Raw genomic sequence first — 12830 nt, 5'->3', positions numbered from 1 at the left:
TAGGTTAGGTTAGGTTAGGTTAGGCCAAAGAGGTGTATATACGCCCCTTTGGTTGGGAGGAAAGTGCCTATCTAAACTTTTAGAGTTCCGTAACAATCCCTAACGTACCTTGACTCTCTGTAATGTGTAGCACACTTATCCGAAACGATAACCATATGATCTGTATTCCAAATATGTCGTAAAGAGAAAATCACATAGTTTTCCGTCAAATTTTAACGCGATCGATCAAAATTGAACGAGACCCAATTTTTTACCGAGGTGCGTGTACTTAGCGCTGACCTCGATGACCGATATGTTTCAAAGGCAAGTGCCGGTTGTTATTCTCACGAGGGTGTAATTTCAGCCATCGGTTGCAAACTAACGTCATACGGCGTTACTTAATGAGGGCGTCGGGAGCAAAATGGACATTTTTTGGTTGCAGTGTTTCAGAATCTCCACCTCTAGTTTATGTTTTAGCGGAAACTAATGGGTGACTTCACTAAAATTTTCTGTTTTTATCACAGCAGAATCTTAAAGAATATTCGGTAAAAGTTTCGACGAATTGCATACATTTGCTGTAATCATTATGGATGAAACGTTAGCGGCGATTTTGAGACACCACAAGCAAGAAATGCCCATTCTGCATCCAGCGCTTAAATTCTGTAAATGATTACAGTCATAGCGGTGCTACAGGGTTATTCAAAAGTCACGCACCACTGACAATGAGGGGGGTGGCCATTTGAAATTTTTTAGTTGCCCCCCGCCCCCTCCCCCCAAGGGAATCAAAAACTGGAAATTATCTACAGTTTCCTCTCGATACTAGGAAAAACGTCTTAAACAGCAAATCGATATCATAATTAGAACTAAGGTTATGGCGAGTGGTGCGTGACTTATGAATAACCCTGTATATTCTTTTCTTTCATTTTTCAGTCGTCAGATTCTCTTCAGTTTGCTTGTCGTGGGCCCCATTTTGTGCTTTGAAAATGGTGAGTTATTTCTTCATTCATCATCATTCACAAAAGAAAAGAAGGATTGCAGCTTTTAGTCGATTCCATTTTTTTTTATATTCCACTCGAGGGGTTGTCGGATTGTGCGATAAACATGAATATTTCACATGGGTTTGCATTGGGAAAAGTGCTGAAAAAGCAACTCATCTAGCAACAGTAGAGTCTGGGAGGGGCAAGAGGCTGTCTTCCTGGGAAAACCCATGATTTAGCCGAAAATGTCATTAAAACAAATCGGTTCCGTTAGAAGCATCACAATAATACATAATAAAGCTATTTCCCATGTCAGAAAAAAATTATAAAAGATGCTGCAGAATCAGCTCTAGAAACACTCTCAGATTGATTCATAAAAAAAAAAAAAAATTGTGTGCACATTCTCCATTTATGCAAGCATGTAGTAACGAGCGAAGCTTTTTTATCACTGTTCTCGTGTAATCTAATATTGTAAGGATACACACTATACACTGGAAAGAAAGTCGCTTGGATCCAGGATCCAGACTCTTAAAAACATTGACAAGAAAAAATACCCTTGATTCAATCCGATTATTCCTTAAATCGAAGAGCCGAGCCTCTTAATTTAGGCGGATTTCCTTTCCTTTTATATATGTATCAAGCAAAAAGTCCGATTGAATCGAGAGTATTTTTTCTTGTCAGTGGTTTCAAGAGTCTGGACTCTAGATCCAAGCGACTTTTTTCCAGTGTATTAAACTTCCAAAAAGGTATTAATATTTATTTGGTTCACCTAACTAATTGGTAACAGTTCGAGAGTCGAAGCCAAAAACGGGTGAGGCGTGCACTGAGGACTGCCAGCTGAAGGGGTATATCCTCGTGAATGGAACGCAAATTTGGGTGACTAAACTCGGCGAAAAGCAATGCGATTGTCTGCTTACGGAAGAACTGCTTAACTACCTCCGAAATAAGCGCTTCGATGCCGACGAAATCAAGGAGTTTGAGGATCTATATAAACAGTCCGATGTTCTCGGCCGGACATGGTTGAAACGGCAAAAGATCATCGTACGAATTCCGGGGACTGAATTATTCCCAGGTAAACGCAATACTTCCAAGTATACTTTATATTTTATTCATATTTTTAATTTAAAAAAGAAAAATTCAATTTTGCTGCTGGACTATCACTTCTCAGAGAGTAGATGACTTGGGCGTACTTCTGCCAAATAAGAATTAGATACGCGTGGGAAAGAAGGGGTGCGCTCGCGGTGAGCTGCACGAGAAACAACGTTAAAGTAGGCGTGGTTTCTTTTTGGGAAATGGAACAGCAAGATTTTAAATTAAATCAAACGGAACCGAGCGCCAACTGTATGATAACTCATGAGCCGTGGGCATGTGATAAGGGTGTTGTGGACAGGGCTCATGAGTTAAAATCCAGCAACCTCGTCGCCGTCGCCGCTGACGTCATTGGCGCCTCATTACCATTCATACTTACGGTCATTAACTAACGAGCACACCCCTTCTCCCCCACCTGCACTGAGAAAAAACTATGGCTTATAAACCTATTAGAGGTAAATATGGAACACCACTAATAGTAGTACCTCTACATATAATAATAGCACATATACCTTAGTTATGGTACGGGGTACCTTAATTAGGTACAGAGACCTTAGTATGGTTCACAGACCGAGAATCATTAGTTTATTTACGACTATTATAGGTGTTCCATATTTACCTCTAATAGGTTTATAAACCATAGTTTTTTCTCAGTGTGTATCTGGTTCCGTCCAGAGGAAATACGTCGATTCCCACTTTAGATCTGTAAGTACACGATCAATACGTATAACAGCGAGTAGAACTCTCTGAAAATAAGAGAGAAAAAAATTCAAAAGTTTCGCCGGAAAACTTTTGTCTTAAGCAGAAATTTGGCACCGCCAAAATGATCATGCGGCAATTTTTCTCAGCACGAAAGAGCGCGTATGGTTGTGTGGTATCTGGTACCCACTACAATAAACATTTCTTGTTGAATCAATCATTGAAATTTCTGTGACGGGAATCTATCGTTCAAACAACTGGAACTCTACTTGTTTCAAAAAGCATTCCCATTATTTTATAGAGCTTTCCGGTTTCTCTGAGGAGGTTTCCGCTTAATTCAACGAATATTCCTGCCGCGCAATGAAGTAATTTTTCGTGAGAAATAAAATATTGATATTTTATGTGAAATATTTCAGCAGGAAAGGGAAAAAAAAACAGAGCAGGGCAAGGATCACTCCAAAGTTAAAGGACTAGTTCGATCCAACCGGATTACAGAGGAGGTGAGGCACCCACTTTAGCTTAACTACTGTACAGACAAAATGACTGAATTTGTCTAGATACATATGTTTAGATGAGAAATACCGCTAGATGATGTCACAAAGATCACAAAGATGAATTTTTTCTCTTATCAATCTAGTTTTCTACAATGTCCCATATCAGAAGAAAATGATGAAAAATACTGCGAACTCAGCTCACTCAGAATTCTCAGATGGAGAAGTACAATTTTTTCGAGCGGATTCTCCATTTACGGTGACAAGTGGAAATGTCCAATACAAAATGTCCGATTATGAAAAATGTCCACAATGAAATACCCAAACATTGTTTGTCCAACACAATATGTCCGTGAACTGCAATGCCCCCCCCCCCCCAAAAAAAAAACAAAAAAAAAACAATATCTTATTTGTCTTACTTATACAATTTCCAAAAAAGTAAAAAAAAATCCAGATATTATGAAAAAATTGCGTGAACTGACCCAATAAATTTGAAAACTGGGCAGTTGGAAGTCCCAAATTCAAATTTTCTTGCAACGAAATGGACGCGTCTTCTCGTGGAACATTTTTTGTGCGGCATTTTTCAGTTAGGACATTATTTTCTCTTGGACTTTTATAACCATGGATATTTTTTTGGTCATTTTAAGTAGGACATTATTCTTATTGGACATTTTCTACGGGACATTTCTACTGAGCACCCCATTTACTAATCTGGTATCATATATATAAGCTCCGAAACCTCCTAAATTTGCATATCTGGTGACGCTTAGTTCCAGCGTTCAACCGGGCCGATTTTCTTGATTTTTACAGCTATCGACGGACAATTGTCTCTAAATGAGCCCGCTTTATTCATAGTTTGAAAATATTACCCAGGTTTTTTTTATATTACGCGGTAAAGTTGCGAATTCTCCCATTTAAACAATGTAAATTTTTATTTTTTGTCTTAATTCGTTTGAGCGTTCTAACTGGGCCGATATCCATAATGTTTGCGGTTATCGACAGGTCTCTAGATGGGCCCGCCGTAATTTGATTTTGGAAATAAGACGCAGAGAGCATACTTGGGAGCTTAGAAAGAGGGCAAAATTTGAAATTTCCGCCATTGAAAAAAGGCGGAAATTTCAAATTTAGCGGAAAACTGAACTCAATGGGAGACGTTGAATCTTGGTCTGTTAAGGCATAAATACACACGGCGATTAATCGCCGCGATTGAAAGACGAAAGCCAATGGAGAGCCTTGATTTCGATCCATTAACGTCGATGTATCGAAATCAAGGCTCTCCATTGGCTTCCGTCTTTATTGACACACGGCGATTTGTATTTAGGCTTTAGGGTAAGGTAAGTGAATCGAAGGTATACTATTTTACTACAGCCTATCCAAAAGTAACGAAACGCTCCGTTCCGTCCGTTCCGTTTCGTTTTAATCTCGGCGTGAAGTTTGAAATAAATGCAGATTTTTTCATTCGATTCTTATTGGTTCAATCGCTCCCGGTCAGAGAGAAATTGGACAAATTAGACAAATCTCTTAATTTTTTTGGTCGTTCTTCTGCCAAAGCGGGCCTAAGAGAGGGCGAAACGCCTTCTAGGGGTTAGTATCTTCATAATATTAAAAAAAAGTACAAAGTTTAGTGAGCCATTTGAAATTGTGATAATTACAGTCTGCGGAGGCCGCGAAGATAGCGGACTGCGAAGAGAAGTGCAATAAAGCGCTGGGCTACGTCGTGCGTAAAGGGGAGCCCAACACGCCGGTCTCCGTCGAGGCGTACAATAAAACAGGGGACTACTGCCAGTGCCGAAAAAACCCAATTATCGTCGCCCTCCTCAGAGCTAAGTTACCTGACACGGGGAGCAACGAGTACATAGAGGTCTTTGGATGTAAAAGCGGCCCCGGATGGGTACACAAAAATCAAATAAATCCCTATATAAATAAACAATTCCTGAAACGCTACGGCCTCGACGTTGAATTCTCCGCTGACGCTGACGGTAAGTGAGGATAAAAAAGAAAAAAAAGAAGAAAAAAAAAAAAATACTTGCTGATAAACTTGAATAATGATGAGAAAAAGTCAGTTTTGCTGGTCACAGAATCGCGATTTGGTGCTTGATTCTTGAAGATCAGCTAAAAACAATACATATGATTTGTCCAAACAGCAACTCTCTACCTTCAACATGGAAAAAACAGCACGACATTGTTGGATGATATGGACATTTCCAATTAATTGTGGTAGTACCCCAATTAATTATGGTTGCACCCCAATTTATTAAGGTAGTGCCCCAATAAATTAGGTAACTAACCCAAATGTTGCGGTACTATCACAATTAATTAGAAATGTCTATATCATCCAACAAATTGGGGTAGTACCACAATTTTAGGAGATAACACCTGACACTTTTTTTCCGTGAATAAGCGAGATATCGCGCTCTGAAAAATTCGGTTTGTGACGTCATCCACCGCGGTCGTGAAACCGTTGGTTTCTTCCACCTTACTTTTATCGAGTTTCACAGTGAGTAATCAGTGCAAACATGTGTCTCCCCCTGACTGGAGGTGGTCACTACCGCGGCGGATGACGTCAAAAACCGAATTTTTCAGAGCACGATATCTCGGTTAATATTGAAGGTAGAGAGTTGCTGTTTGGACAGATCATATTATTTTTGGCTGATCTTCAGGAATCAATCACCAAATCACGATTCTGTGACCAGCGCAACTGACCCATTGCTTGAATTGTACTCTTGACGGGTTTATAGAGAGAGGTTTAAAACCGCATAACAAAGGTTGTTTTCTTTTCACTTAAGGAGTTAAAATATCTTAAAACCATTAAAAATGACTAAGCATTAAAAAGTTAAGAAACTAAGAGCTACTTTCTTTAATAGTGAGAACATTACGAAATTCAGATAGATAAGAGCGTTTGGAGATTGAGGTAATTTACCAAAGACCAATTAACAGACCAATTGGACTTCAATTTACAATGAGGAGCCACAATATCCGATCGTATTCAAAAACAACATACGTACCATTTTCCCTATAGACATATGTTTATTACAAATGAGCCGGAAATTGGAGTTCTTGCTTGCAAAATGTAGTCCTATTACTATTTTCTATTCATTTATCATAAATGACCCAATTTTCACAGCAGCGTTTAGACAGCGTAAACGCGTTTGTTATACCGTATTGCTGTCCGTGTTTTAAGAAACTTAGATTTTGTGAATGGTTTGGTGGATGAATTTTTCTAATTTCACCGTGTAAATTGGACGTATCTATGCTAAAAGGAACTATGTCGCACGCAAAACCTATGCACATAGTTCCTCTTAGCACAAATACATCCAATTTACTTCAATGAAAAGCATATCGACGGTGAGACTCCTGAACCACGTATGGACATATTTGTGCTAAAAGGAACTATGTGCATAGAGTTCGCGTGAGACATAGTTATTTCATGCGTATCTTGTCTCTGTGCGTATCTCGTATCTTGTTCGTGGCGTTTTAAAATCTCCGCTTCTATTGGATTTTTTTTAAAGGGGATCAAATACGGATCATTTAAAAAAAAAAAAAAAAAAAAAAAAAAAAAAAAAAAAAAAAAAAAAAAAAAAAAAAAAAAAAAAAAAAAAAACAAAATCTGCGCGCAAAGACAATGAATCACGGAAGTTTTCACGCATTGACGTTGAGTAGTCTTCTATTTAAAAAATAAAGTAGACAAGAAGTCTGCAACGTCGCAGACCGAGATACGAGTGGGAAAGATGGGGTGTGCTCTAGAAAGTTACATAAGAAACAATGTTAAAATGGGCGTGATTCCCTTTGGGGAAATGGAAAAGCGGGACTTTACATTCTACCGAACGGAACTAAGCGCCGACTGAATGCGGCACTCATGAGCCGTGGACATGGCAAAAGAGCGTTGTGGACAGGGCTCATGAGTTAATGCGGCATCGTTGGCTCATCGAGACCGGTCGTCGCTGCTGACGTCACAGGCGCTTAATAACCATTCATACTTATGGCCCCCGACTTACGAACACACCCCTTCTTTCCCACCTGTTCCGTTTTTCAGAATTAGGTCCATCTGTATGAAATCGTAAAAGAAAAAAAAAAAACATCATTTGGACGTATTTCTATCAAACAGAACTGTGTGCAGGTGAGAAATATGGGGTGTGCTCTAGAAAGTTGCATAAGAAACGATGTAAAAGTGGGCGTGATTCCTTTTGAAGAATTGGAAAGCGGGATTTTAAATTCAGCAAGCAGAACTATGTGCCACCTGAGCGCGGGATATATGAGCCGCGGGCATGGCACGAGAGCGTTGAGGACAGGGCTCATGAGTTAATGACCACTACGAAGAGCTGCACGGCGGCATCTATCTCCGTTGACGTCACTGGTGCTTTATTATTCTCATTCACTCTTACGGCCAGAGAACTGACGATCACACCCCATATTTTTCACCTCCGAATAAATCCATTTGATTGAAATACGTCCATTGTACATTTCTTATTTAGGCAAAGCAGAGACAATGCCATGGCAGAAGCCGAAACCCCCTGTCCCAGAGGAATTCAAAGGAGGTGCCGAAGAGTGCAACGCCAAGTGTCAGAATGGCGAAGGACATATTATCATCCACCCTGGAGCGGATCTCAAGGGTGAAGGCAACACCAGTCACCCTGCACTCAATCCCAAGGGTGGAGGGCACACCCACACCATCCCCCCTGGAGCCAGTCCCAAGGGTGACGGGCATGCCATCCTCGACCCGACGGTACTTCAGCCTCATGCGGCCAATGCCAAGGCTAATACAAACAAACCAGGTGCGGCCGATGCCGACAAAGTAATGTACATCGCGACTGGAGTCGTGAAGAAATGGGTTGCAGAAGAAGCAGAGTATGATACATGCAAATGCGTGGTCAACGAAGAGCTTATCGAGCACCTTAAGGCCTCTGGATTGCCCGCAACGGAGTTCGCGACGGCTTTCGAAAAGGGACCCGAGAGCGGTCGCGTTTGGCTCACCATGCACAACATCAGAGTATCGTATCATAGGCCAGCCTGGGTCGACGAGCTCCCTGAAAAGAGGAAGCGCGCTCAAGAGGAGAAACAGAGACAGGCTCAAGAGAGGAAGCTAGCCGAGGAAGAGAGGAAGCTAGCCGAGGAAAAGAGTAAGAAGAAGCGACACCGATTTTTCCGCTTCGGGCTTGGCCACAAAAGTCGTCGTCGGTGAAGGCCACGTCCCGACGGAACGTTTTCATGGGATCGGGTGATCCTTGTAATTGATAGACGAAGCTATTGACAAAGAGGACAAAAGGGATCCTCTTAATTGGTGGAAGCAGGTGCTTGTAACGGACGAAGGAGGAAGGTGCTACACTAACCAAGGGCAACCCACGAGAGAAACTATGCATGGTTAGTCCATCCTTTTTCCCCCTATAGTCTGTAGGAACCACCCATTTCAACCGAGAGGATCTCTCCATACTCCATACGTCTTCTTTGTCTATGATTTTGTCTATCAATTTCAAAAATCAGCCCGCTGTTCTCAGAGAGAAAACAAGAGCTGCAGTTTGAATTACGGGCTGAGTGGCACCCCCTACTTGTACGAGTCGTCTCTGATTGGCTCATCCACCGGGTGCCCACTTTCTGAGGCCCTTATGGAAAAGAGTTGATTTTTAATCGGAAATATCTCGATAACAAGGAAAATTCATGCGTCGACGTCGGAGATTTCAGAAACCAATTCTCCAAATTTTTCTGAAGCGATTAATGGCTTGTACATGACACGTCTTTCTCAAACACACCGAATGCTTTTGTATTTTATGACACCAAAAGTCATATTACAAGATGAAAAAAACAAAATTCCAGGTCGAACTGTTCGGAGTGATTGAGAAAAAAGTGTCATGTTTAACCTTTCAATCTCTTCATAGAAAACTTTGGAGAGTTCATTTCTGAGATCTCCGACGCATGAATTTTTCTTTGTTATCGAGATATTTTCGATTAAAAATAAACTCTGTGTTATTTTCCATAAGGGCCCCAGAGAGTGGGCACCAGGCGGAGGAGCTAATCAGAGACAACTCGTAAACGTAGGGGATGCCACTCGGTCCGTAATTCAATATGCCACGGACTCGTTGTCCAACTTGTACAAACACTAAGCAAAATAAAAACCAACATGCGTGCAAAGGCAAGACTTGTTTTATTTGTTCTTTACATAATTATGTATAAATATCCCTAGGATCAGCGGCACATCGTGGTTTTCAAATCGATTGATATCCCATGGAAAATAAACCTATGGAAACGGATCGCTTATCAGGATTTATTTATTGATTTATGCATTTATTCTTTTGCTTTTTGCACATTTGGCTTCACAAAAACGTCATTTTCTAAATGAAGATATTGATATAAACATATTTACATACAATTCGTCTTAAGGTAATTATTCATTCATTGACATTCAAAAATTCATTGACTGAGTAAGGGCATTTTGCTATTAAATGTCTTGTGGCCAGCTTACCGAATGTTGGTTTATATATGCTTTCCTGTATGATATTTGGCAATTTATCAAAGAACTTCCATGCCTTTGTGAGGTTGCGTCGTTCTTTGATAAAATGCTTAGTTGGTGATATCTTGTGCCAGACCCATACCCATGTGTCTCTGCCTTATCTCCCTTCAGCCTTTTAGCCAGCAATTTAAGGTGACTCATAATTATTTTGGCTGGTAATGTTAATATCTCATTTTTTATGAAGTGTTCTCGGTATGATGTGTCTTGCCTATGCCTACGGATATGCCTTAATGATCGATTATTCACAACAGCTTTTAATGGAAAAAAATCGATAGTCCATTGCTGCCCAATTCATCGATCAGGAAATACTTGGAACAACATGAACAATTCTAGCCAAACTTCCCTTTCATTAGCTACATGATGAGCAGTCGAAGAACCCTGTGAATAACCTGAACCTGGATTCCTATTATTACATATATAACTCTTCCTTCCAAATCAGTGTTCGAAACTCACAGGCGCCAACGCGCCAAATGTGCCTAAAAAATCGGTCATGGCGCCTAGAAAATGAAGGCCCTGCGTCAACGTGGCCCCTAAAAAGTGCCCCCCCCCCCCCCCAAAAAAAAAAGGAGAATCCTAATTTTTCTGTTCGGTGATTTTTCGAAAGTTATAAGTTACAGCTCCTAGTTCTGAAACTTAAGCATCTTGCGTCTTGCTTTTCACAAAATGCGGCGTGATTTACAGGAAAAATGTCAATTTGGCCCCTAAAAATTGAGCTTGATGGGCCACATGGCTCCTGAAATTCTAAGAGGAGTTTCGAACACTGTTCCAAATTGACTATTCCTACTATGACTTAATCCATAAACGTCAGTTACAGTAATTACTAAAAATTTGTATCAGTAACAAATCTCGACAAATTGAATTGAGTAGAAAATAAAGAAAATAATACTATTAATCTAAACAGTTTAAAATTAAAACATACCTTTGCATGAAAAATAACTAAAATTACAATTAATTTACAGGGCTTTTTTTTTATCCGAATCGCAGAGGATCACTGCGGAACGCATCCTTTCTTTATCCCGTTCCACTGTGGCGTTCCAGTGCGTTCCATCCGTTCCAGTGAATAGCCTGTGTCACACTATTAAAATGTCAAGGTCAAGTGCCGTAATTGGTCGAAGTCATCAAATAAGCCAATCACAACACCTGACCTTGATATTTTGATGGCTAGCTTTGATAAGTGTGGCACAGGTGGAACACTTGGACCGCTCTTCCAAGGCGGGTTGAGGCCGCGGTTAGGCCGCCCAGTGGATCGAGCCAATCCAAGAGGTCGGACATAAAATTTTTGACTGCATTTTTATGTTCGTTTCGTCCCATGTTAAATTTTAAGGGGTGCTTCTACAGAGAAATTTCACGAGGAAACCAATGGAGCTACTTTAAGAACCTCAAAAAAAAAAAAAAAAAAATCAAACAAAGATGACCAAGGTGTTCTTCCGCAAAAATGAGAAAATTTATGCAAAAATTAAAGCAGTTACGTTCTTTACACACGACCGATCGTAACAATGAATGTAATAATCACTCTGGATAATTTAAATTCATAGGTTGGCTGCCCTTTAGGCCCTAAAATCTCTATGCCCCGCCCCCTTCCAACCCCGGATCCGCCACTGAACTTCAAAATAACGGACATGTCCGTGCTATCCCTTCTGTCGTGCTAAGGAAGAACGCCGTATGAACATTCGAGAGTTGCCAAATTTCCTTGGATAAAATGTTTATTTTTTAGGAAAACTATGAATATTTTTTCTTGAAATTTTGAGAAGTTTTACATCAAATTACAAACCAAATCATCTGACAAATTGGTGGACAAATATTCAAAAATTTTCCTGTAAATTAACGATTTGCCAGGATAAATTTGACAACGCCTGAAGGCTCATACGGCGTTTCCTCTTAGCACGGCAGTATTAGGGTACTTTAATGTAACCCGAGGAAAAATTAAGCAAGAAGATTTACCGGGGTGTCTAATTTTTTATTCATTTTGGGATATCCTGATTTTTCCTGATTTTTGACTGCTAAATTCTGATTTCAAATTTTTTCGAAATCCTGATTAAACTCTGATTTTTTGCGGAGAAAAATTAAAATTTCTGCATAAGCGCATGCGCAAGCATAAAAAAATCCGATCGGACGGCCGACTTTTCTCAAATCCTGATGAAATCGGGATTAAACCCTGATTGACCTCAAATCCTGATAAAATCGGGAAAATCTTTATGCTAGACACCCTGTTTACCCGTGCGTTCAGGTTCGTGTGCGTTCTACTTGGCGTATTAACACGAAATATCGGTTAGTTTTTCTTGGTGTGCGTTACATCTGCGGAATGCAATCAACGGCGACCGCGCGGAGAGATCAAAGCTCCCGATAAAACGTGACGACAGACGTCGACGTCCGTCGCGTCTCCCACAGGCGCAGGCGGGCGGGAAGGGGTCACGGCGCGCAGAAACCACTTATCCGCGTTCTTTTCCCGCCCCGGTCGTAACTCGGCATCCTTCCCACCAACCCCTTCCCCCCCCCAGCCCCCCCCCCCCCCGTTCCGCCACTTCGGATTTAAAAAAGAAACCAGCGAGAAGCTTTGATACGTACTTGCGTACTGCCATGCTGAGGAGGAACGCCGTGTAAACCTTTAGGCGTTGCAAAATTTCCTTAGGTAAATCACGAATTTTCGGGAAAAATTTTGAATATTTTCCTTCCACTTTTTCGGATAATATTGTTCGCAATTTCACCTAAAGTTCCTGAAAATTCCAAGAAGGAACATTCATAACTTTCCTCAAAAATAAACATTTTACCGAGGGACACTTGGCAACTCTCGAATGTTCATACGGCGTTTTTCCTTAGCGCGGCAGCGTGTTAGAGCAATTCTGGGTCTGGGTGTTCTGCGGTAAAAACTGTAATTTTTTCGAAAATCAAAGATCTTTAAGATGGTTCCCGAGCTTTGACGCGGTACGTATTCTGTATACGATCGATATATTTCAAAATGTAATCATCAGGCTGATTACTGAAATTTTATTGATAGATGATTTGATAGACAAAGCGATAGACAAAAAGGCAAATGGAAAATGGAGGGATCCTATTGGTGTAAACGAGCGGTTTCAATGGATAAAGGAGATAAGT

General features: G+C 40.6%; 2 protein-coding genes across 8 annotated transcripts in view; one reads left to right on the top strand and one right to left on the bottom strand.

Moving 5' to 3' along the window:
* Positions 1-11328, top strand: part of LOC140225711 (uncharacterized) — a 31385-nt gene extending 20057 nt beyond the window's left edge. Inside the window, exons 2-6 of one of the 3 annotated variants that reach the window (XM_072305437.1) lie at positions 910-965; positions 1744-2028; positions 3161-3244; positions 4890-5214; positions 7708-11328. In XM_072305437.1, the coding sequence (XP_072161538.1) occupies positions 7722-8414 (693 nt within the window). In that variant the 5' untranslated portion in view covers positions 910-965; positions 1744-2028; positions 3161-3244; positions 4890-5214; positions 7708-7721 and the 3' untranslated portion in view covers positions 8415-11328. Of the gene's footprint in view, positions 1-8; positions 2029-3160; positions 3245-4889; positions 5215-7707 lie in introns of all 3 variants that reach the window. The other 2 variants (XM_072305436.1, XM_072305435.1) reach the window with 2 other exon arrangements.
* LOC109038298 (cytosolic carboxypeptidase 1) overlaps positions 1-12830 on the bottom strand; it is a gene marked incomplete at its 3' end in the record, with an annotated part of 338352 nt that overhangs the window by 295869 nt on the left and 29653 nt on the right.

Source organism: Bemisia tabaci, chromosome 10 (assembly GCF_918797505.1).
Source record: "Bemisia tabaci chromosome 10, PGI_BMITA_v3".
NCBI classification, from domain to species: domain Eukaryota; kingdom Metazoa; phylum Arthropoda; class Insecta; order Hemiptera; family Aleyrodidae; genus Bemisia; species Bemisia tabaci.
The sequence above is the reverse complement of the archived record's forward strand: the minus strand, read 5'-3'. Positions and strand labels throughout refer to the sequence as shown.